The following is a 26,125-nucleotide window of genomic DNA, read 5'->3' on the forward strand; positions in this document are numbered from 1 at the left end:
AGCATCATGAAGAGAGACAAAAAGTGACTTACCGGTAGGCCATTATTTTAAGAGGGTGATGATATGTTGTCACTGTGATTGAATTGATCGTATCCAAGTCGGCACTACGCCCCCGCACACTGTCACTGTTCTGTACATGTGGTAGCTGCATCAGAAGAGCCAATATGCACATTCTGTATTACGTTATCTACATACAGTGACGACTCTCTATAGACCGGTTTAGATGAGCATTATGCATAATTTGCACATTCTGTGTATATGCGTTGAATTCACATGATGCTTTCTTCATATTCTCATATCCTCCTAGTGTGTTTTGTTTGTTCTATTGCACTGTATGTTGTTTATTGATGCAGTACAGCAGAAAATATAGGTCCCCATTTCTCCAGTGGTATCATTATGGTTTCATACTCCATTATCTTGAAAAGAGAGGAATTGGCTCTGCATCTACTGTGCCATGTGAGGCTCCTAATGTGCTTCAGCAAACACAGGCCATGATACATGTGATATGATATATGTATGAGCATAACATGACTTGAAGAAGAGTGCTGTGTGTTGTTTTGGGCTGCTCACTGAAAGAGAGCACGTATCTTTTTTCCCCCCAGCCAGCACTGCCATGCTACATATTCATGCGTTTGCACACACAGACACCTGGGAACTGCCCAGAACAAGCACAGTCTTCTGTGAAAGCCCCACTGGAGCAGTTAGCTGGCAGAAGGCATTGATGCAGAAGGGCACCTCAGCAGTCCGTGCAGGAGAGGAGGGCATTTCTTATTCATTCTCCCCGCCCAGATTTTCCCAGCCAGTCCAGGGAGAGGAAACAGTGACCCTCCCTAAGGTTTGAATCATACAGTCCTTAAAGGCCTTTAAGAACAGACAAAGTAGATAGGGATTTTCACTGGTAATTCCTTCAAAGAGTAGCTTTTCATTATGTCCTTGTAAGCCACTATGATGACTGTGTAATCCACATGTATCTTGTCCTCATTCATGTCGCAGCTATTATATAACCTCTCTATGTGGCAATACAAGTTTTCCTGTATATCATTAGCCATTAGATTTGAGTTCAGAGTAATCTCACTCAAAGGGTCACAAATCAATTTCATATACTATGTCAACTCTCAGGCATTTTGCTGCCTTTATCCATGTTTCACTTTCATGCATGATTGGGCTGCGATGGGACATCCCGTTTTGGCATAATGATTCTGCTGGGACAGACTAATGGGACAGACTGTGCCCTTACACTGCCACCAGGCAGATACTGCCACCTTGTGGATAGTTTTGCACAGTAAATACTTATGAAACATTGAAGGTTTGGCTCAGTATTCAGAATCCCTTATTGAGACTGCCCTATCCAGCTCAAAGTTCACATGACTGAAATACATGGACAATATAATATTTAAATTAGAAAGCTTGTATTCATTCACACACTCCATGTTCCCTGCACTTTCTAATTTGCAGTTGAATCTATTTGCAATTATCAACAAGAAAATTCAAACTACCTCTTAGTTATCAGGAAATATGTTTACATTACTGGATGTTTTTTGTCCATTCAGTTAAGGCCCAATTATACTCTACGTTAAAGATAGAGACGGACAGAGCCTTCTGTCCATACTCTGCGTTAATTTTGTGCGTTTTCAGTCCATCATCTGAAAGCTTACGGATACGCATGAAATGGAGCAAAACCACACACACACTCATACATTTGACTCTCTACTGCCCACTGGTGAATGTATTGCTTAACATGATACCAACGTGAAAGATGCATGGAAGTATGTGGGCAGTGACGATAATAACGTTTGAAATGGACGCATCTATTTACGTATGAAAATAGAGTATAAATGTGTGTGTGTGTGTGTGTGAGTGAGTGTGTGAGAGAGAGAGAAATTGATGTTGTAACGTTTATACATAAGCACTGTCTAAATGGAGAAAGTGTCATACATCATGGAAAATCCATTTTAGCTGACCCAAATTTAATAAACACCTTATAATGATATGCTGCCTGTAATAGTTGTCATGTGTTGAGCCACCTGAAACAGGAATGCAACACATCATTTCATTTCATTGAAATACAACTTTAATGTCCACCCAAATGTTAAACTTTGAATTATCCCTCAAACAACTTTATATAAAAACTAGTAGTAGAGTAGATTTTTGAATACTACTTAAAATAGATATATATTTAACAGTCCTTATGAAATATTGTGATGATAATGACCAATAATTTGAAAGAGCAATGCTAAAGTGGGTAAATTAATCTTCCATACATTGGACAGGCTAAAAGTCTAAATAGTTATTATTGTATGGATTAAATGTAGCACGCTCACCCGGTTGCGTTTAAGAGCTTTCTTTTTTTTACGTCCTCTACGCACGCGCGCTCGGAGGGAGGGCGAAGGATTTCCTGTTTGGCAGCGGAGGGATACCTCTCTGCCGCTGTTGTTGTGCGTCTGGTTGAATTTGATGAGATTTCCTTTAGAGGCGGAGTGATCTGTGCTAGTAGCTTCCCATACAATTCAGTGAGAAGTCAATGTGAATCTGCACCAAGGGGAGAACATGGCGACTTCACTGCATGAGGGGCCCACAAACCAACTCGATCTGCTCATCAGAGCAGGTAACCTACCCGTATTTATTAGTAACTTCGAGTCGGGAGCGAACGACAACGCATCCCCTGTGTTTTTATCGGCGACCGCTGCGCCCCTACCCGCTAAGTAGTTTGGTGAAGTAATGGAGGGCAATCAGGAAGTGATCACCTTGGTAGCAACCTGCATGGCGATGCTACACGGTTTCTTTGCACCCGGTTTAAAAGGTTAAAAGCGAGAGTTTGGTTTGCCAGCGTGCACGTATAGTTAGTCATCTGCACGACGTGTCATTTGCATATTGGCGTATATTTTTCTTGCCCCGGCTTATTTCATTTTAACAGTTTACAGTTCGGCTCTGAAACCAGGAAGTGTAAAGATGTTGTCTTTCCTACGTCTTTGCCACGCTGTCTGAGTCGGAAGGACATGTGGGTTTATTTTTACCGACATTAATCTGTGCTACCTTGTTAAATGGCACGCCATATATTATTATTGCTGACATGATTTATTTCAACATGGATGGCTTTGGTTTCTTCCGTTTGTTGAAAATAGGTGTGCAGCAATATTCGTAACACAATCGTCCCTGAAAAACAATCCAATAATCGCTAGATCAAAAAAATATACGGTGTATATATATATGTACCGTATATTGCTCTAAATATAATATTTTAGCGATTTCGACATGTGTTGTGCGCTTTTACATCATTATCAAGGTTCGATTTTTTTTATTTCCTCGCTAACGGTAGCTGCTGTTTCTGCACCCTGCTATCCAAACGTGGGACGGCCTGGCAGTCTTGCTTTCTTCCTTGTGAAATGAGTTGTTTGAAGCGGGGCTTTATTCGATTGTAAAGAGCAGGAAAATACACGTTTTGTATAATTTCATACATGTATAGTAAATGTGGGTGGTTTATTAGACTGCTGAAAACACCGCATAGTTTCCTGTCCAGTGTAATTGCAATTATCTAAGTATTTTTGCCCATTTCGATGGCGGAAGCATTGTTATGCGTAAGGGCGGGGTGTGTCTTTGATTGACACAGCCGTTAGCCCAATGGCGTGCCCGAGGCGTTAGGACGTGTGCTGGCAGCCAATTAGATCCCACCGGGGGCGGGCTGTGAAGCACTGAACGAACCAATAGCAGGTGAGGCGGGCTTTGATTGACAGGAGGATTTGTGTGCGTCTTCGAAGAGAACTGGAGGGAAAGGATGATGAGTGTAAACACGGAAGTCATAAGAGACGACAGCACTACTTTTTGTCGGACTCGCTGCTATTCTTGGCGCCGTTAAAGCACGAAGGTTTTATTCCTTTTATTGATAAACGTAAACACCGATTTTCTTAACAGTCTCACATGGAATATATTAAAAGTACGTTCCAATCTATATGCACTGCATATTTCTTACTACATTAATTATTGCTGCAGTGATTTTCAGCATTGGATCATTTCAAAGTACAAATTTAAAGCTGAATGCAAGCATTATTTTTTGGGGGATGAAAGCATTTAAATGGCCGACGCATGTATATGTGGTTTTATAATTTAGGCCAAGAAAACCCTAAGCTCTCTGACCTCTTGCCTTTTGCCTGGCTTAGCACAGCACTCCTGCCTGCCTGGTATCAAGGGCGACTCAGCAGCCTATAGGGTCTCTGCTGCTAGTATGTCAGTGTTGTCTGCAAGAAGGCCTGAAAGAGTGGGATCATCTAAAGATAGCCTGTTTCTCTCCCCTTCCCCTATGCCATGCCTGTTGCCTGGACGAGATAGCCAAACATGGCCATGACAGGGTGTAACGGGGTCTCATGTTTCCCACCAGTGATTGACAACAACAGCAGGTGTCCCGCCGCGCTCCTTCCCGGGGTGGTCCCAGATGGGCTTCGTACCATTTCTTTAACAGGCTGAATTCCTTTTACGATTAAATGGCATTGTTCTTTTTCTTGCCTCATCTTCTCATAGGTCTGAAGGTAAACATAGATGAATAAAGGTTTTTACTAGCCCCCCCCCCCCCCCCCCCCCTGCAATACTGATATTAGAGGGCAACTGCAGGTTTAGTTCAGGTGTTGACAACATTACCTAGTTACACAATACACATCTTTCTAAAACATTCCTGCACTCTTACTTGCAGCTCAGACCTAGATTCCCAGCTGAGTGCAGTGAAGAAAAACTTAGTCCTTTTTTTTTTTCTTTTTTATCTCAGTCATGATAACTTGTTAAACTAATGAAAGGAGGCAGGGGGATGAAACCATTGCTTCTAGCGAGAGTTTCTTCCAACTTTCTTCCAACTCTCACTGTGTCAGGATCATAAAGTGAATGTGTTGATTTGTCCACTGAAAATGACAAATCAGTGACCCGACAGGAACTGGGCTGCTCACTAGGGGGCACCAAATAGTTGTATAATTCTGTGCGTGTGTTTGGAGGGGGCAACGTCACTGTTAATGGCAGTGAAAGTGTGACTGGCTCTTTGAAGCATTTTTGGCCCCGGTGCTTGGTAATGCACCAGGGGCCTTACATTCCCGCATGTCGCCAAGACTATTATGCACCCTTTCAGCCGACTAAATGGCGGCCGGCCACTAGATGGCGCCGCTGCCCCACTAAGATTTGCCGTCATACCTTCCTCAGGGTATCAGCTGTTTCCCCAAAACAACGTGCCCAGGTCGCTTTGCAGAATGCAGCTTACGCGGCCCCTCCCCCTTGCTGCATGCCAGACGCACAGTAGAGAGGACCCTGTGTGTTTACAATCATGTGTGTGATAAAGCAGGAGAACGCAAGGACCCCCCTGAACTTTCCCCCATCTAAAAACGTTGGCTGTATGGGAATATTTCGCCGTTTGTAAAAATACAGATGGCCATAGCCTCAACGCAAGACTCATCCGAATGACTGATGAGTCTCGCGTTGAGCCTAGGATGGCCAAGGCTTAGATCTGCGTGAGCACGACCCGTCGTAATTTGTCAAATTCAAGGTACATTAAAACGTTGTCTTGCTTCAACATACATCGCATCGCATAAACCATTTCCACCCGCAGGTTTGAGGAGTAGCTAACATAAACGTCAGATAAATACTCTATAGGCTAACGTTACCTACTGAGGCAGCTAACATGGCTAATTAGCTAGCTAACGCGGTCCATCGATATACAGTCTGGTAGACAGATAAAGCAGTGTGTTCCTTCTGTTTTACACAATGTTAGCCAGCCTGCCTGGTCTCTTCTCTGTATATCCAGCTAAGAGAGGAGCTTGTGAAGATTGAACGAACATCCCCACAGTCAAAGCACTTCCCTGAGATATCTATATAAAAACGTTTATTGCTTTAATACCAAAAATAAAACCTCCAGTGTCTGTAAGCTAACGCTAACGCGTTAGCGATTAGCTATTGGCTGGTTGTTGTGTACACTTGTGTAGGCCCCATGTTATGGTTAGACCCGGGAGTTAACATTATAAAACACATTTCCTGGCATATGCAGGTAGTTGGAAAACCTGGTAAGTTCTGAAAATATGTGTCTATTATTGTGTTATTCCAGCTATCGTTATCGGTTGTTAGGTTAGAGTAATATGAAGCCGACAAAAACCGGCAAAACAGACAAGCGGTTAATGCTAGTCTGCTTCCATTAAAACCATTGTGTATTAAAATAAACGATAACGTAGCTGGAGTAACTAATAAAACACATTATTTTCTGAACTTACTTAAGTCCCCAACCAACTTCGCGCAGCTTTCTCAAAACAATGTCCTTTTTATTGCGGTCCATCGATATACAGTCTGGTAGACAGATCAAGCAGTGTCTTCCTTTTGTTTTACCAAGCAGTGTCTTCTCTATCTAAAACAGATCTATAAGGTGAAGAGCCTGTAGCCTGTAGATGATGGCTTGAGACTGGCTGCCACAGCTGTCAATCATCCCTTTTTATATGTCAAATACGTACTTAAAAACAAACTGATCAGAAAAATGACCACTTGCACAGGCATTAGCATGACAATAACTATCTAAAATGATACAACCCACCTTTGGAAAAAATGCGTGACGATAACATGCACCGGGGCTATGCCAGGTTTCGACCTGGCCTTGTTGTCCATTGTTTTGTTAGGACAATTATTAAATGGCATTGATAAACAGAAATATTGTGGCTACTTACAGCACCAAATATGGGGTGAAGTGCTGTAGTGATTGATTAGAGGGACCAGCCTCAAAGTGGATGACCACACCCTGGCAAGCGCCCATCCTGCTGAAGTGTCCTTGAGCAACACACTGCATCCCTACTGCCTCAAAGCCACTGACCTTCCTGCTGGGAGAAAATGACAATGATTTCTGTTTGGCGAATGATTAACTCTCTGCTCTCTAGGAAAACATGGAAAAGTAATTGCATTCCAAAATAGTATTTTGTAGTCCTGGATAGGGATGTTCATCAATTATCGAAAATCGATAATCGATCGTTAAGGATTGGAATCGATCCTGTGGCATTTGGATCGATTTTTTAATTATTAAATTTTTTTTTTTTTTTTTTTTTTTTTTTTTTTTGGACTAGGTTTGGGTGGAATTCGTTACTCCTCGCCCCACTCCATTGCACAGCCGACTAACGTGAGGTGGAGCTTCATATAGTCTCTAGTTTTCTGGCTGGGCACGGGCCTTTGTGCCAACAAAACTGTTTTAAACATGGGAAATTCACACCGGCATGCGCTGGGGACAGCAGTGTTGGAGAGGAGACACATTGAAATAAAGAGTTCATTGAGGAGAACACGTTGTCTTTCGTATTTTCTGCCATAGGCATTCATTTTGTAAAAAAAAATTGAAAATATTGAAAATTTTCTAAGTATTAATAAAATCGATAATCGATAATTGATCGTTAATTCTCACCGATTATCGATTTTGGAAATTTTTCAAAATGAACATCCCTAGTCCTGGAGAAGTTTTGAAAAATAATAAAAGGGAGAAAAGTCATCACATTTTATTTGCAAAGTTATGCTAGTGTGACTGCCTCTGAAACGGTCTCTAGACTTCCCTGCTGGATGAAAATATTGTTGGTTGCTGATTGTTTTTTGTTGAAAGGGTTATCCTGTAATAATATCATATATAAAGTTAGTGTCGCTGATGGTAACGTTTTAATTCAGTCAAATTGGTAATGGAAGTTTGAAAAAAGCTTAGAAGTTGTGTAAAAGTTTTCGGAATTTCAGTTAAAAGGAGTGTGAACCCTGAAAGAATCCCAAACTTATTATTATAAAGGGCATGCTACACAGTGCAGTGTTTTGCTCAGGGTCTTTGTTAATTCTGTGTGTGTGTGTGTGTGTTTCAGTGGAGGCTTCTGTCCATGGCACCAGCATCTACAGCTCTGATAAGACCATCGAGGCTGCAGAGGCTCTGCTACACATGGACTCACCTTCCAGCCTCAGAGGAGACCACAGTCCAGGTAACGCACAGCTGCATAACACACACGTTTCACAGCAATATTTATGGAAATGTTTTACTCACGCCTAAGTACGGTATTGTTTTAAAGCTGCCAAATGTAGTTTTGGGGAGATTTTGTGGCTCAGAGAGTAAATATTTGGAATTTCTTGAATCTGTTTTCCTATCGCATATACACAACAACAGGCTGAGTGCAGAGCAGCCATTGTTGTTTCATCAGTATTGACTGTTGATAGGCTGATCGTGCATTCCTTTATAACTGGGGACTGGTAATCTTACGACTTCAAAGGTCATGAGCTGGGCGGTGACGTCATCAGAGCTGGTATTTCCCATTACAAACTCGTAGGAGCCTCAGCAGCCCCAACCTAAAAAATCCAAGATGGCTGCGCCGCCCAACAACAGTAGTAGTAATCGTAGTAATATTGTTTAGCACTTCTGTTTTGTTTGTGTCTCATTAAATCAGCTGTACACACAGCACTGCCTAACTTCTATCTGTGTGGACATGAGGCTGCAGTGTTTGTATGTGCAAAATGCCGCGAAATGCCATGTTGTCAATTGTTATTGCTAACAATGGCTAGCCTGGCTAGCGACTGGATCTGACCAATGAACAGTAGGGGTGTCACAATATATCGTCCCACGAAATTTCGCGATAGTAAAACGTCACGATATGTATCGTTGAGATGAAATCTCATATCGCAAAAAAAAAAAAAAAAAAAACTTTTTTTTTTTACTTTTTTTTTTCAAAAAATAGACTAAGAAACGTCTTTGTTTGTTGAAGTTCAATGTGTGGAAAGTAGTTCAGTTGAACATGAGAAGTTATACAGGAGAGAAACCATTCAATTGAGTTTCTGGCAAAACTGTTTACTTGACAGGAAAAACTGAAGATGCATAAAAAATAGATTAAGAAAAGTCTTGTTGTTTGAGTTTGAAGAAAAACTGAAGATGCATAATGAGAATTTATACTGCTGAGAAACCTTTTAGTTCAAAGTAAATCTAAGTGACGGTGTAACTCATTCTATTTCAAGATAAGCCTTATCTCCAATCTCATGTTTTTTCTAGTTGTTATTGTAATAACAATTTCCCACAACAGCATGTTTTGTATTTGTGCATTTCAAATAAAATACTACTTTTCCAGTCATATATTGTCATTATTCAAGTTTAAAAAAATATTGTTAAAATCGTATCGTATCGTATCGTTATCGTGAACCCAGTATCGTGATACGTATCGTATCGTGAACTGAGTGTATCGTGACACCCCTAATGAACAGTGAACTTCCCAGCTCAAGTTTTCTGCAAATGGAACGCTAACGGATGTGATGTCATTTAGCCTCCACATCCCAGTTATTTTGCGATAAAGGAACGCACGATGAGTCCTGACGTTTAACCAATCAGACAGTGCTCTGGGCAGGACCCTGCTCCAGTGTGAGAGTGTTTTTGTGAAGGGGGGGAGAGAGGCTGCCGTCGCCTGCATCACAGCCATTTTAGCGCATTTTCAAATTAATTGATTATATCAGCAATTAGCCAATGAAAATACCGATACAGATAATCGGCAAAATGCTAAGTATGGGCCCCGATAATCGGACAAGCCTAGTAAGGATGGAATTCCCCCAATACGCAAAATCAATTTTAGGCCCTGAACAAAGGCAGGGCAGCAGTTATGAAACAGTTGTGAACTATAGATGGCGCTCTAAGGATCCAATTTACCAAACAATGTATAATAGAATTTAACGTCCCAGTCTTTTCTCTCCTCAAAATGTATAACGCTTCAGTGCACAAGCTCACAACAGACACCCACTCACACATCTCCCTCTTCCGGCCAGAAGCGTTTGTCCCACCATGCGTCGCAACGCCAGACTTCCTGCATGCTGCCATGCGTCCCGACGTGATCTCAGAGGTGGAGGTGTCGACGGAGGACTACTGCGACGACGAAGATGAGGAGATGGTCAGCCTGCTCGAGGAGCCAGAACTGGAGCTGGACCACGAGCCTGTCAGAAAGAAAAAAGGTAGACACAAACACCCCACTGACGTAGCCTGTGGTCACTCAAATGCCAAAGCAGATCTTGTCATTTCGGGGGAAAGTGATTTTAATAACGTCAAAGTATTTTAAACTGGGAATTGCACAAAAAGTCTGGAAAGGTATGGAGCAATATTCTTTATCCTAAATAAACAATACAATCATTGAATGCAGCTCTAGGCCCACTATGAACGCCCCACTGAGGAGGAGGGGTGTTGAGTTATGGAAAAGGGGGAAAGCTAGGGACGTTTAAAATGTCTGTGAACCCTGTGATTAGTGAGTAACCTTACCTCACAAGGCTAAAACTGAGCCAGACCACAAACCTCAAACCAAAAGCCGACAACTCTTATTACAGTGGTAATCCAAGAGCCCCATCTAGTGGTAGACTTTTACTGCTGCGGCCCAGCTCAAGCTTCACAAGTCAGTGATTCCATTCAGTCCCACTTGAATATTTCTTCTAGATTTAGATTTTGATCTCTCCCTCTGTAGCCGGACGGAAGCCAAAGACGCATCAGTCGGCGCTTTCCAACGGCTCGCCGGACCTGGGAATCAAGAAGAAACCGAGAGAAGGAAAAGGTATAGTAATGGTGTGAAATTCTGTTCTTTCACTGTTTCTAATGTTCACTCTCTGGCTCTCACAGATGTATATACAGGTCAGTCTATGCGTAAAAGAATTGAAAAAGTTTGATGAACCAGAAATGTGACACAGCAAAGATGTACATAAGTTGTGGCCACACCTTATATTATGTCTTTGCTGCATCACATTTCTGGTTAGTCACCCTGATGAAGGCCTGCATGTCGCAACGCGCAAGTGCGTTTAACATTTTTGCTGCTATGCATTAGCCCTACAATAAAGGCTTTTTAACTTTTTCAACCACAAGAGTGCCTTGGTTGCTTCTTTTTTACATCAACTGCACCACCCCTGTACCAAAGAGCACCTTGTTGGATTTCACTCATCCTTCAAAAGACGTACTCCTCTTTCTGCCTTTCTAAATTGAAAAACTATATTGGTTTTTCACAGCGGGCAGCACCACCTACCTGTGGGAGTTCCTGTTGGACCTCCTCCAGGACAAGAACACCTGTCCCAGGTACATCAAGTGGACCCAGAGGGAGAAGGGCATCTTCAAGCTGGTCGACTCCAAGGCTGTGTCCAAGCTGTGGGGCAAGCACAAGAACAAGCCGGACATGAACTATGAGACCATGGGCCGGGCACTCAGGTGAGGAGTGTGTGTATATCTGTGTGTGATTGAGGTATGTTGCAGATTGTTTTTTCCATATTTGCTTTTTTTTTTTAGAAGCAGGGTTGCTTGAATTTAAAACAAACAAACAAAATCAAGTATTTGAAAGTGCTTGGCAACCCTGGAGAAGTAGATGAGGATGAAAGTGAACTGAAAGCAACGTTGACGTCTGCATCCTGACTCTCCCTGTTATCTCGGCCCTCTCTCCCCAGATATTACTACCAGCGCGGCATCCTGGCCAAGGTGGAAGGCCAGCGGCTGGTGTACCAGTTCAAAGAGATGCCCAAAAACCTCATCATCATTGACGACGACAAGGCGGACATCCCTGCCTCAGATGGTCTTATCGGCACGGAGTCCTACGACCGCGTGCCACCGCCCTCTGACATGCTGCTGCAGGTGACCGGGGTGTCGTCCTCCAAGAAGCCCAACATCCTGAGGAAAACCAGCACCCCTGTCCCCAAGGCCAGCAAGCCGATGGCAGGGGGAGGGGCAACGCTGGGGATTCCAAGAATAGTGACTGTTTCCACGGCGCTGGACGGGAGCCAGACGCAACACACGCACACGGCCATCATCCCCACTGCCACTGGGCCCAGGTCAGTCTCCTGTAGAGATGTTGGAATTGCATTACTTTCCTAGTACCATCATGGAGGTTGTGAATTAACTGCACAAATAATGGCTAAACAACGGGTACCTGAAAAGGATAGATGTAGGCCAGTTTTCTAAGTCAAAGTAAATAGTTTGAAAATGTAGATTTGTTTTTAAATCTAGGTCAGTGATTCCCAACCAGCGGTACGTGAACACCTAGGGCTACTTGCGCAGCTTGCAGGGGGTACATGGAAAGATTGCGGATTACAATTTATTTCCAAAATAATACAAAAAATAATCCAAATCATATAGCCCATTGCTAAAATGGTACGTGTGTACACACCACGATTAACACTCCCGCATTGGCATAATTTGCTGGCTCACTAGCTAGCCGGCTAATTTAGCAAAACAACTTACATTAACATATGTGACTACTAGCCATTGTTAATGCTGCATTAACAAGTTTCGACGTTTCTTTGGCTTTTAAATTCTATTTGTTGAGGTCTTAAAAAGTCTTAAAAAGCATTACATTTGACTTGTAAGATGGTGCAAGAACCCTGATGCAAGCTTCTTCTGTATGCATTAGCTAGTGTGCAAATCAGATGCGTTAACAAAAGCTCAGTGATACATAGACAACCACTGTGGTTAACTAGATAAGAATCGGATGTTGTTATCGAAACATAATTCATTGAAACACAAAATTGATAAGATGCATCAGTGGTGAAGTAATCAGTTCTCAGTTAAACACAGCACAGAAATTAACCAATGAGAATGTTTAATACTGATGTGACGGTAGAGTTGTAAGTTCAGAAAACGCAGAGCGCTGCCCAAGATGCCAGTCATCTGCCCGCCTGACTATTGGCTCTTGTTAACTGGATGTGTTGATGTGTAGCTCAGTCTCTGGAATTGGGAGTCAGCACGGTGTCCCATCAGTCAATGTTGACTTTGCAACTTGACCGATCGCCGAGCTCTAACACTAACTCTTGTCTACAGGACAGTACGTGTAGCTATGCAGATGCCCCTAGTCATGACAACGTCGCTGGGCCAGAAGATCTCCACAGTTGCCATGCAGCAGCCGACAGGGACGACGAGGGCACCTGGACACACCACCCTCCTCGCCAACACCTCTCCCGCAGGTGGCAACAACTCTCAGCAGAAGGTGTGTAAATGTGGAAACTACTGAACTGCCATTCTGAATTGTCTAGAATTTAAAAGCAGTATTCATGCATTCCAGTGTAGGAGATTCAAAAATTATTTGGGGGGCCAGTTTTGCCCCCACTGTCTAAAACAATGGGGCATTTACAAAATTTTGCAGGCACTTCTAAACACTAGTAATTAGTGCATGAAGTTGCAAAAGCGTAGTGTGAACAACAGTGCTGTTTGGGTTTGTTCTTCATCATCTTATTCTTATTTTGTTTTGATTGGTAGCTGACAACCAGCTTGCAGGTGCTGAGTGTGTGTTAGAGATGGAAATGGAAATTAAATTAATTGAATGAAAATAAAATGGATCAAAAATCTTGGGACAATCTTTGCCCGTCCGTCAAGCTTTTTATGGGCATTCTGAGATTTCTTCTGGCATTTTTGCCCTTGCCCCACACTCATTTCCTATGCTGATTTTTTCTTTGTTACCTTTTCATTAGTCTTTCATATTACGTTGAATCGCTGCGCGCCGCATACTACATAAGTGAGTCTGTGCCAGTTAACAGCCACTGCTGGTTTTGAAGGCGGGTTGAAATTGAATGAGTGACAGGTCGTAGCACCGATGAGAGAGCGGTTTGAAAAATGGGCTGCGCCTCCCGTGTTGTCTGATCGCAAAGTCGTTACTGATTGGATAGGACTGAAGCATCACTGGCATATGACTGGCCAAGTGAACGGTTCCCTCCCATAACCAGCCCTCTGAGGGAAAGTGTCCCAGACCCAGATAGAGCTCTGCAGCATGCAGTAACGTATCAGCATAAGAACTCTCATGGTTCTGGCGTTGAGACTACCTTTTCATAAGCTTTGACTTTCTGTGTTTTTTGTCCAGGTTGTGATCCAGACCATCCCTACCATGGTCCCAGCCACTGCAGAGAATGGAGACAAAATAACTGTCCAGCTGGCCAAAATCATCACGATCCCTGCCCACCAGTTAGCTCAGTGTCAGCTCCAGGCCTCCACAGGTACCGCAAAGTCCGGCATCGGCGGCTCCCCGACAGGCATCAGCCTCCTCGGAGGCCCCCTGACCGTCCGGGCCCTGGCTCCTCTCAACGTTGGCCCGGGAACGCAGGTGATGAGATTCACTGTGCCAACGCACGCGCAGACGCAACATCAGACTCTGGTGGTGTCTCAAGCAGGAAGTGTTGGTAGTGGGGTGGTTACAGTCACAACAGCCAATCAGACGCTGACTGCACAGCCGCGTATCATTAGCGGCATCATCAATGGCTCAGAGCTGGTGATAGGAGGGCTAGCAAGAGCAACTGGAGTCAGGGCGGAGAAAGCCGCAACTGTCCAGGTTCAAACTGTCCAGGTGCCGATGTCAGTGGCAGTCAAGCAAAACCAAGCGCAGCTCCAAACTGTTCAGGTCCAGCACCTGAAATCAGACGCAATGGACACCAACAGGATAATCAAATCACAAGAGGTCAACCTTGATATTGTAAAGACAGAAGAGCCTGAATGTTAAAACGCACAGAAATATGTGCGCACACACCTATCAATACCCATCATGCCCTCAGCCTCTCTAGCCCCTTTCTGTCAGAGGGGGTTAGCGTTAGCCTGTACAGCAGCCCTGATGTCAGTTTTCTTCTTCTAACCAGCAACAGTCTGTGAGACTTTAAAGACTCCTTAAACCGGTCTATACACCTTCCCGCTTCTGACCAGGACATGTGGCTGAACTGTGCTGGTCTCCTTCAGAACCACATTGGAACCTCTTCCAGTAAAACCCCAGCCATACTGAACCCTTGCAACATAGGAACCCACACAAAGACTTTAAAGGGACTTCTTCAGAAAGGTAAAGGGACCAACCTCGAGCACTACATTTGCGCCTGACTCAAACTTTGAAAAGGGACTACCTTCGGAGAGAGTGAAGAAAAAAAAAGCTCAAACACTACAAAACAAGGCAAATAATTAGAACCAACCTAATGTGAACTGACACATGATATCAAGAATGGGGGATGTAATGAAGCTGTGCTTTTGTACAGAACTTTTTTTTTTTTTTTTGCCTCTGCAGATGTTAAAACCAGCAACTTGTTTTTGACTATCACTGTGCAGATCTAGTACGCCCGGTGCTATGCGAGTCCTATGCAAGGGAGGAGACGACATGTAGAGAAAGTGGAGCTAGGAGAAGCTCGTACATGAAGAGAGATCCGAAAGAAAAAGGGACTTGTATGTGTATATATGTATATATCTACTATACAGTTTACGGAGCTAAAGATAACAGGAACAGCCTTAGATTTTTAATTTTGATGTTTTTTTCCCATGTATTCTCTGAACAGTAAGCTAAGATTTTTGTTGTCTGTTTTGATACCTTCTACCAAGCACAGTATTATTTAAACTAGGGCAACTCATACTTATATTATGCTTTCCTCCATCAGGCTGTTAAACTGTCTCGTGGATCTCGTAGGTTTGTGGCCATGAAGCGACAACCTATTGCCTCTTTTTGCAGATTGCTTGGAGTTTGTCCCTCGTGTGTCTAGGAGAAACTAGGCATGTGATGTCACATTTATTTGACATGGTGGGGTGGAAGACCCTCGGGCATTTCCTAATTTCTTGTGTTTTTTGTGGACATGTGCTCTCTCTCCACAACCCTATGTGGGCTGAGAAAATGCAGTTTCTTTTTAAAATCCAAATAGACTTATGGAATCATGCAAACTCAAACACCAAGAATGGAAATTAAGCAAAGACCTTAGGCATTGTATATCCAGCTACTTTATGCGACTTGGCTATCCAGTGTCACAATTCTTCTCGCTCAAAACAGAGGATCAATTTGCTGGCATAGGTTCTAACTTACATTTTGACCCGGCCCCTACATTTCCTTCAGATTTTTTTTTTTTTTTTTTTGTAATCATAACAAGACGGATCATGTAAGAGAGAAAGATGTTTGCGTTCAGACTGAACTGTTTGTATATTCAACATTTGAAGTATATTCTATTTTGTTGTACTCTTGTTTCAAAGTGTATTAAAGTAGATTTTACCAATATATATAAAAAGACATTTGGAACCTGAAAGTTGTCATTTTTCCCCAATTCGTTTAAGAGCAGGTTGAAGTTACTACATTTTACACCAGTGAGACCCTACATAGAGAATACAGGGGGTGGCCAAAAATATCGTAAAACGTCTGGTATATGAAATGTTTCATGTTTGACCGTTCTTCATTGAGGAAATCATCCAGATCTTTGAGAGACGAAGGCGGTGGAAACCTAGTTTGCACTCTGCGTTCCTGAACTTCCTGTAAAGGTTGAGATGTCTGGAACTGGTGATTGCCACGTTTGACTTCCACCTACCGACACATGTAACAGAATCAAGGCGGCCTCCAAACGTAAAGCTGCCCATTATATGTGGGGGAAAAGGTAAGATAAGATGCCTCATGAGAAGATGGTACCTTTTCTATTGCTCATGGGTTTTGTGCTCATTAGCATCTTGTATGTTGGCTTTAGATATAAGCAGTTTAGGAATGGCAGCCCTGCCATAAATCACTCCATATTGTTTTTCCCACAGCGTTGGGCCAGCAAGCCCAGTCGGGGTCAGGAGACATAAGTCAGAACACTGAGTCACTCACTCATGGATGTTGAGTTTAGTTTAGTGGAGAAATGGGCCATAGCTAGGGATGGGAAGGTGGTAGAGAGTCGGGATTAGAGTGCTGCATAGGGGGGGCACACCACACCAATGCGCCGTGGGTGTAACGTTTATGCTTGTTATTGAGACAGTCACACAGGTGTTTATACAGTTCTGTGCTCACATTTTTAGACTATATTGTACTTTTCAGTACAATTCTGTTGAGTGAGCAACTATACTTGTTGGTGAACTTTGACTTGCGACCGCTGTTCCTCTTTGCTGATGCAGTTTGTCCATGTTTTTCGCAAATGTCCAGATATTTTAGACTAGACACCTACTGCCTGCCATGTCAAATCATTTTGCAGTTTTTGTGGCTGATGCACCTGCACTTTGGGCATTGACTATTTGGCCTCTTTGAAATGGTGATTGTCAGACCTGTTTTAAAGCTGACAATACTAAATATGATTTGCCTGCTGTGTACCTGCCTTCGAACTTGTGATTTAGTTACCTCAAACTTGCTCCTTTTTATGTGTTATGTTTAGTTTGTCCATCCCTTACATATCAAAAACTAGGAAGTAGCACTTAGATTTAAAGGGGTAGTTCGGATTTTTTTGATGTGGGGTGTAAAGTACTATAATATAGTAATACTGTATTGTAGAAGCAATGGTGATCAGGGGGGAAATAAATCAAACCATTATACTGCAAAAACACTTTATTCTCATCCACTCTGTAGTACATTGGCAGCATGAAGTTCAACTGTCATTACAGTTCATCAAAAACACTCGATCTCAGCATTATTTTCAACTGATAAATAAAAAAACGAAACAGCATGAGTGTTTGGGGTTAAGGTACAATCATTTGCAATAAAGGCATCAAAGAACAGGCTTTTACACAAAGTAGGTGTCATATAAGTACTATTGGTACTTAGTGTCTCAAGTATTGTGCAAATCGGATGAGTGTCTGTACATATGTCCTGTGGTTTTAGCCAGCGGTGTCTTTCTCCCAGCTTTCAGTCAGTGCACAGCCAGCGGTGTCTTTCCCAGAGCTTTCAGTCAGTGCACAGCTGTGCAAAAAAGTGGACCCAAGTACGAACTATTGTACTTTAGCTACAAATGCTCTGAAAAGCCCAATTCAGTGGTTTCATGTATTAAAATATCCTTACATTTTAGAAACGTGCATGTCTTTTGGATAATAAGTTTGCTGACATTTCACGTTTCTCAAAATCTGTGCACTAACTGACTGAACCTACAAATCTTCATGTAAAAACACCCATTCAAATGAAATTCTTACATGATGTGACATCAGCAGCAGCATAAATGGAGTCCACTAACTCTTTTCTACACTCTCACTTTTCCATGTTGGTGGAGGCCAACAGCATCTTGTAATCCTACGACAAAATTGAAGATCTGACCGAAACCAACTCCGTCCGTTGGTTTCAATGTTTCAGTGATTTGGGATGTCTGGTACCAGGCTAGACGTCAGGGTAGTGTTAAGGTAGCACTTGCCTACCACCATGGAGACCTGGGTTCAATTCCCAGCAGCGGTACTTCCGACTTGGTTGGACAAACTTGGCCGTGTCTGCGGGTGGGAAGCCGGTGGGTATGCGTCCTGGTCGCTGCACTAGTGCCCCTTGTGGTTGGTCGAGGTGCCTCTTCGCGGGGGAGGGGAACTGGTGGGAATAGCGTGATCTTCCCACGTCTTACCGGTGAAACGCCTTAGCCCGGTAAACCAGCCCGGTCACGTGAACTCATTCCATTTCGTTTTACCAGACCGTCTGGCCTCAAGCCCTGGGAGGGTATTTACAGAAATTGCAAAGCGTTCTAGCCAATCAGCCTCGTAGTTGACATCGTAACGGGCCAATCAGGAACGCCGCTAGGAAAACAATGATGGCTGCCTCCATGCCTGTCCGCCTCGAGGACTAATGTCGAGGTTCGTCGAGTTTAAACAGCCATAAAGTGCAGTTATTGCAGAAATAGACTCAATAACAACAATTAAACAAGTACAGGAGTGTGCAACAGAAGGAGTTGTCTGTCAAGACAAGTACACCCGCCCAACTTCCGCCCACTGCAAACACTGGGTGAAAGCTTAAGGCCAGATGGTCTGGTAGAACGAAAAGAAATGTGAGTTCACGTGACCAGCGGGTTTACCAGGCTAGAAACTCCTCGCTGTCAGGTGAAAAGAAGCAGCTGGTGACTGCATGTGTCAGAGGAAGCATGGGCTAGTCTACAACTGTAAGCGAAAAAAGAAGGAGAGCACGCACATCCACTCTGGGTAGCAGGTACAGGACAGTTGACCAGCATCAAGAAAAAAGTCCGGACACTGCCTAGACTTAGAGACACTTCATCTCTGATGAAGATCGAAATGATCAAAACATTGATGCAACAATAAATTGACTGGGACTAAGTCTACGCAGTTTGCGGACTCTAGTTTTTTCGAGTCTACCAATTCTCCCCAGATCGGCAGAGGGGGTGGAGCAACGACCAGGACAGCAAAGGGAATTGGCCAAGTACAATTGGGGAAAAAATGGGAGAAAAATCAGAAGAAGAAAAAAACTTGATAAAAAAAAAAGTTTCAGTGATTTATATTTGCACGTCTCACATGTGGGGACACAACAACAGTTCAGCTTTAGTGTTGAGTCAGGGGAGGTAGGACTTCTTTGTTGCAGTGTGTGATCTTGCAGCTTGAGTGTCATAAGTTACCTGGCCTTCTTCATCACAGTAACCCGCCTTCCACTGACACAAACTCGCCAAGTGAAGCCGACCCAGAGGCCACAAGTCTCTTCTCAAGTTTGTCCCTTCCTGTTTTTTTAGTTTGCACCTTCCTCAGTCTTTCACTCCTCCTCTTTAAAGCTGAAGTCACACACCAGAGAAAGATGGTCAGATGGATAATTATAGGATGGAAGCCTGTTTGGCCCAATCTGCTCCTCGGTGGGCATGTCCAAAACCGCCTCCACACTCAGCTTGCTCTGAGAGTACCAGATGTAGTCCAGTGTGCTGCAGCATTCCCCCGTAGGCCGAATCTTCCACGTCGTGTACTCTGGCTCCGTCAAACCGTCCCGGCTAAGCTTCTTATAGGCCGAGTCCAAACCGAGAGGCGACGAGGCGAAGCGCTGGTAAACGTCCTCGGTCGGGACGGCGTTGAAATCGCCGCAAATGAGCAGAGGCGTGTCGATGGCGGGAGCGCCTGGAGGGCCACCGGGGCGTTTCTGGACGAAGTTGTGGAGTTGGCGCAGGAGGTCGGAGCCCTGGGAGCTGCGGAATCGCTCCCAGCCGCTGCGGGCCTTCAGGTGCGTCGCCGCCACGCACAAGCATCTCCCTGTGAGCCGACACCGTAGCATCGTCACCACGGCAACCTGGGGCAAGAGAAGAGCACGTCAACTGTCAGAGGTACTTTGGAATGGCTTTCTATCTAAAGGTACACCTTCTGAAACATCAAATTATATACATTATATTACATTATATTACAAAATATATACATTCAAGCACTTTCAATGCCCCATGTCTATTTACAGTATGTCTATTTTCAAAAACAATACCTTGATTTTTTTCTTCTTCTACAATTCCAAAACTTTCAGATTTCAAAGACCCGTGGGAACCTTGTACAAAGGTTTAGTTAGGCTACGGCTCAGACAGTAATGTTTTAGTCACTGCACAAAGTTAAAGTCCACTGTGAATTTGAACACATTCTATCCATCATACACACACCTGGTTTGTTGGAATCAGCATGGCGGAGAGACGTATGCCCATGCTGTCCAGCAACTCGAAGCGCGACTGATCGAAGAACAGTGCGCAGCCATCTGGTCCGTTGTTGCCCTCAACATCCAAACACGGCGACCAGGGCTTGGGGCAGAAGTTGCTGCTGTATCCCAGGCCCGCCAGGATTGGCTGGAAGGTGTCATAGTAGTGGTCTACTTCCTGTAGACACAGGATATGAGGTCGGTATCTGAGGATCTCCTCTAAGATGAGGTACTTCCTTTGCGACCAGCTGAGGGCCTCCGGGGGACACTGGACAAAACTGTCAACTCCCTCACCCAGCGCTGCAGGACACGAGACAGAGGAGAGATCTCACTTAAGCATTAAGAAGTCAGACTTGAGCCTGTACGTTCTATTTTTAACATATACTGTATGTGATATGGGGCAATGCTGCGTTCATGTCACATCTGAAGAGGAAAAACGGGATGAGATCTAGTTTCTGCAACTTGGAAGCGTTCCTGCGTGTTTAAGGAGAACACCGGTGTCATTTAGAGTTGAAGCCAATTTACTTCTGTCTATGTCTACTTTACATTTCCCTCAATGATGTTGTAATGCCATATATAATTCGATTGTTTTTAAACATTTACTCGTTTTCATGGTGTTGTTGCGACGCCCCAAATAAATACGTGAATGTGACAGAGGAAAAAGCGAAGAGACATGTTTTGAGGGATTCTTTTCTGGCAGAGACTTCCATTTCTCCCTGTGGGCGTCAGGTGTCCGTGACAGTTGTTTTTCATCCTGCATAAGAATGACTGGCAGCAAATGGCTTCTTCTGAAGGGAGGAGAACCCTGATGACCAAGTATGTGCAGATAGTACTATAGTCAATAATGCAAAGGAGAGGGGCAACCTAGATTATTGGCTCAAACTTTGAAAAACAAAACACTGAGATTGTCTTTTAATTCACTGAAATGCCCACATCCAAAATACTCATATAAACTAACTGCAGCAGATATCACTAACTTTTTGTAAGCAGTTGATTCTATTTGTGTGAATAGAGTATAACTGCCCATTTAGATTTTTATCATCGTGGACATCACTGGATTCACTGCCATGTTTGCTGACTGTGTTGACACACCTCCGCAATTTGTGATGCCAAGTGGGACAAATCGTCATACTTACTACTGTTTACCGGCAGATGTGAATGCTTTTTCCCCAGGCAGCAGGTCATATTTGGGTAAATCCGACGTGACATGAACGCGGCATTACACGCAGTCGTAAATCTAAGCAAGAGCGTAGCCTACCTTGGGCCAGTATGTTCCACTGCATCACCCTGATGGGGCTGCTGGGGGCGCCGTCTCCATCACTGGGGTGGATGAAGCTCCTGTGGAACCGAGGCGGCCGGTCCCTCAGTGCCTCCTCACACTGCCGGAGCAGCTCCAGCGGGTCCGGGGGACACACAGGGACGCCCTGCTGCTCCTGCAAGGAACACATGACCACCATGCACATTGGCTTAAATGTACGTCTTGTCTCCCCCCCCCCATCCATCAAATCAGTTTAACACTGAAAATTGATACACAAGGCAAAGACAAGGCACAATGTATTTATATACAGGGTTCCAACACATAAAAAAAAATATATATATATACTTTTCCAGAATTTGATTTATTTTGAAGATCTTGTCTGGTGTTCAATATGATTTATGCAGATAGACATCTTGCCCCTGCTAACTAGGTCATATCACTGTATAGATGAAGATTGTTCTTGACAGCCAAAAATATCTGAATATCTGAGATGATCGGCAGGGTTCCCTTCTAAAACTCCATATTTTTCAGACAGACCCTATGTTCTTGACTGGATGTGATTTTGGTCAGTGTTTGATATAATGCATGCTGACAGCAGCTGGGTAATAAGAGCATCCCTCTATCTGAACATTGTTCATCATATCAACAAAAATGGTGGACTTAAAGTGGCTCTACAACTTAATACATTTTTCTATACTTTTTCAGGCTTTCTTTTTTAATTCCCAAACGATTCCAGACCTGTAAATGATCAAATTAATTTTTAATTATATACATATATAAAGAATGACGTGGTCACCTGGCAGAAAGCTGGATCCAGGTCCGTGTCTGGATGCTGCTGATGGGGGTTGAGGTGGGATTCGGGGAGAGGACGGCTACTGCTGCTGAAGGTCTGACTCAGGGCGTTATACAGCCGGGTGACGCCTCCACCCATCGGACACACTGGAGAGGAGAAGGAACACAGGGATGGAGAAGGGAGGTGGGTGGGTTTGGAGAGGGGGGGAAATAAGTTCATTAAGTATATTTGTAATTATTGAGACTTACTCTGTGCCCTAAAACCTGGAAATTAAGTAAAGTCACATTTACGGCAATCCTGGCCCCCACTGACAAGCAGGTGGTGCTGTGACACAAATCCTCAAAATTCACAAAGTTGTCAAGCGATTAATTGGAGAGTCATTTGAGTGGACATTTCTGACTAATTAACTCTACATTGATTCCTGCCCTCTTAGCTTTTTATTGCATCTGCCAGCAGGTGATCCTATACCACTTATTCAAACCCCTTGTAATTCGCCCAGCCAATCAGGTGCCAAATGATGAGCTAGTCCTGCCAGGTGACAGACTGAACATCAAGAACAGTCAAATTATTCTGCCACTGATAAACCAATTTGTCTATACGGCATCACTGTCTGGAATGTTGAACTATGGGATTTAGGAAATTGATTTTTTTTGCAGCAAGATAATGCACTATGATGACATGTGTCTGCCTGAGCTCTCCAGTGACCTACATCGTTGTAATCAATGAACCTGTTGACCAGACAAGGAATTTCACTGAAAGATTTCTATTTACGTACTATGTTTGTTGACCTTCAGTCCTGAACCCCGGTCAGATTATTATGGTCTGTTGGTTGAGAGTAGAAGTTAAAGTAAAATAACGATAATCTCACACAGATTTGGCATGCAGTCTTGCCTCTCTCTCTCCCCAGAGGGTTTTCATAGTCCTCTTCACTGGCTGATTACAACTCTGTTCACCTGTGGGTGTGGGCTCCTCCACTCTGTTAACTGAACTTTCTGGACCACAGTAAGAATAGCTGTAGCATTTGCTGCAAGCTAAACTAAACTAAACCTGTGGGCTCCTGCACTCTGGAGTTCTCCATGGTCCTGAACCTGTCCATTTTGGCCACTAATTAGCCATTTTTGCCCATTTAGATGGCCCTAATTGCTTAGCCTAATTCAAAAATCCAGCTCCATTAGGCCACCCGCAGAGATGCTCTTTACACTGAAAGATTCAGCATGATCACATGTAAAATGGCATAGCTGTGGCCGAACACAATTCTGCTCTTGCGCCGCGCGCGCACACACACACACACACACACACACACACACACACACACACACACACACACACACACACACACACACACACACACACACACTTTGCATTCTTATAGGATTATAGGATGCCACACTATACTTGTGCTGTAATAGCCTATTCTAAAAGCAGCATTCTAAGTGTATTAACCATTGATATTCCCAGTTAACCTCCTAACTGTTCTGCACAGCATTTCAGCATTTAGGCTACCAACACAGCATTTCATGTTGCAATCCTGTACCATAATCCAAGGTGAACAAGTGATGTAGGCTACTATAACCCACGAATGGTGATTACAGAGGACATCAGACAGCCAGGACCATTCACCACACAGCTAATCTGTTACAGGGTGGTGTTACAGTGTGGGTTTGTCACACACTGATCTCTGCTCCAACCTGACAAACAAATGTGCTAACTTATCTCCTCAGCTCCTCAGCCTACGACCGGGAGGACTGGGAGAGGTCAGACCCTGGATGACGACTGGAGATTTAGGATCTGTTCGTGTGTTTGCGTTAGATAGACACCAAAGAACTTACAATATTGCCAAGAAGTCCAAGCTAATAGGTCGATCCATTGCAACATTTCTTTTTACATCGGCGCGCCGGAGCATTGACTGCAGGAGCCGAAGCCGGAGTAGTAGAGCTATGCCTCCGCCATTTTGGACTGAAGGAGAGACTACCGTAATGACGCCAGCAAAACGTCCCGCCTACAAAGTGCAGTAACAAAACGTACCTCTACCGAAACGGCCTGTGCCCTGTGGTCATGATGGTGTGGCTGTCATGATTCTGTGCTGTTGTCCTATTGGCGCAAGGAGGCGTTTTCAGTCCAAAATGGCGGCAGCGCTGTTGTCATAAAAAGCAGCCGTTTTGTCTCTCCTGGCTTCTCTTTGTCCACACTATACATTTTAAAACGAAAACGATCTCCGTCCATATGAGCGTTTCAGAATTCGCACGCACATCACGTGACCATTCACATGGGCATGCGCGCTGATGTAAGTAGGAAGCAGCAGATAATAACGCTAGTCTATTTGGCGCGGTTAGCTAGTTCTCACTCAGTTGCAGAAAATACTACGAAGAAAGAAGCATGGCAAAAAACTTTGCTTGGACCGACGACGAAGTGGAACTGTTACTGAGAGTAACACTTGGCTATAAGGCGGTCAAGGCGGCGGAAAACATCGATTGGGAGTCGGTGCAAGCCAAATATGCCGACATACTTGAACTCTACCAGGAGAGTTATCCATCGCCGGAGGAAGCCTTGGCAATGGGAAAGCACTACCCAAACAAGAAGAAGAAGCGTGAAGTCACAAGAGGTATGTAGGCCTAGCTACAATGTTTTTGCTAGATTTTTTTAATACAAAAAAAGCATCTCATGTTATTAAACTTCCTAATCCTATGTCACATACACATTTATTTTGTGTTGGCGGGGGAGGGGTGCATTGGGTATAGTCCACTCCATACAAATTGTTGAACTAATTGTTCCTGGGGAGGAAGGGGAGGTGTGGGGTGTCTAGTCAAAGATGAACCTTAGTCAACGCAGCATTTTTCAATGCTGCATGCCTCAACAGCCCATATTATCTGCTCATATTTGACCCATCACATGACAAATGTCATTTTTGTTTTGTGTTCACAGGTCAATTGACTTCCAAAATCAAGGCCATACGACACAAATACAGGCAAGCAGTCGAATCGGGGAAAAAACATGGTCATGGGCGAGTAATCCTGAACTACTTTGGGCTCTGTGAGTCCATTTGGGGAGGATCTCCTGATAATCCTGATACTCCCGTCATATACGAGGGCATCGACACAGACGACGTGAAGGTGGAGGCCGTGGAAACGATGGCCAGCTTGCCTGACGCTGACGCTGGGTCGCCGTCCGCGCTGGGTGGGGACGGAGGTGCCGAGGATGCTGTGTCTGCAGAGGAGGTGGCGAATGGAAGCCAGCGACTCTACACTACCCCGCTTGCCCACCGGAGAGCAAAGCTCAAGAGAAAACTCTCCGTGGATTCCATTGCACAGGAGGATCTGGACATTAAGAGGCGGCTCCTTCGACGATTAGAGGCGACAGACGCCGAGTTCCTGCAGACAATGGGCCGGTGGTCCTCTTCCATGGACCGTCTGAACTCTAATATCGAGATGCTGGTGCAGCATATTGTGGGTTCAGGTACTCCACGCTCACCGCACACCATTCACCAGCCACTCCTCAGGATCCGCAACTTCATTGATAAAATTATCCCACCAGGCACGGGTCCTTCCCAGCCTCACCCAAATCCGCTGTTCTGTCAATCTCCGTTTCCCCATTGAGATCTGTTTCCCTCGAGCGCTAAGGCTCAACACAAACTTTTTTTTTTTGCAAGTTTTCTCTGTAGAATGTTGTATTATAGAAGTGAAAGGCAAGTTTCATGACTGTCGTGTCTACTTGTTATATTTTGAAAATGGGATAACAATGTTTTTTTTATGCCTTTTAATAATACAACCAACTACTGTTAGACAATTTCTATCAAGAAATAATATTATATTG

At 44.0% G+C, this 26,125-nt stretch overlaps 3 protein-coding genes across 9 annotated transcripts in view; 2 read left to right on the forward strand and 1 right to left on the reverse strand.

Moving 5' to 3' along the window:
- The window catches only part of LOC310793748 (ETS-related transcription factor Elf-2-like), a 29,703-nt gene extending 13,745 nt beyond the window's left edge, over positions 1–15,958 (forward strand). For 4 of the 7 annotated variants that reach the window (XM_083655627.1, XM_083655630.1, XM_083655628.1 and 1 more), the window contains exons 4-10: positions 7,833–7,946; positions 9,763–9,945; positions 10,446–10,532; positions 10,978–11,173; positions 11,407–11,787; positions 12,773–12,938; positions 13,806–15,958. In XM_083655627.1, coding sequence (XP_083511753.1) covers positions 7,833–7,946; positions 9,763–9,945; positions 10,446–10,532; positions 10,978–11,173; positions 11,407–11,787; positions 12,773–12,938; positions 13,806–14,438 — 1,760 coding nt within the window. In that variant the 3' untranslated portion in view covers positions 14,439–15,958. Of the gene's footprint in view, positions 1–2,500; positions 2,606–7,832; positions 7,947–9,762; positions 9,946–10,445; positions 10,533–10,977; positions 11,174–11,406; positions 11,788–12,772; positions 12,939–13,805 lie in introns of those variants that run through there. The other 3 variants (XM_083655632.1, XM_083655633.1, XM_083655631.1) reach the window with 3 other exon arrangements.
- Positions 15,959–19,358: 3,400 nt separating this feature from the next.
- On the reverse strand, positions 19,359–23,411 carry noctb (nocturnin b; the record flags this gene model as incomplete). The annotated part of the gene is made up of 5 exons (XM_083655812.1): positions 19,359–19,880; positions 20,233–20,564; positions 21,523–21,697; positions 22,319–22,461; positions 23,363–23,411. 5 exons carry the CDS (start codon positions 23,409–23,411, stop codon positions 19,359–19,361), a joined length of 1,221 nt encoding a protein of 406 aa, XP_083511938.1.
- A 1,280-nt stretch (positions 23,412–24,691) lies between these two features.
- LOC310793926 (uncharacterized protein) lies at positions 24,692–25,908 on the forward strand (the record flags this gene model as incomplete). Its single annotated transcript, XM_083655815.1, has 2 exons — positions 24,692–24,917; positions 25,238–25,908. The coding sequence occupies 2 exons, from the start codon at positions 24,692–24,694 to the stop codon at positions 25,906–25,908; spliced, it is 897 nt and encodes a 298-aa protein (XP_083511941.1).
- Between the last annotated feature and the right edge of the window lie 217 nt (positions 25,909–26,125).

This window comes from Poromitra crassiceps (genome assembly GCF_964638095.1).
Source record: "Poromitra crassiceps genome assembly, chromosome: 19".
Taxonomy (NCBI): domain Eukaryota; kingdom Metazoa; phylum Chordata; class Actinopteri; order Beryciformes; family Melamphaidae; genus Poromitra; species Poromitra crassiceps.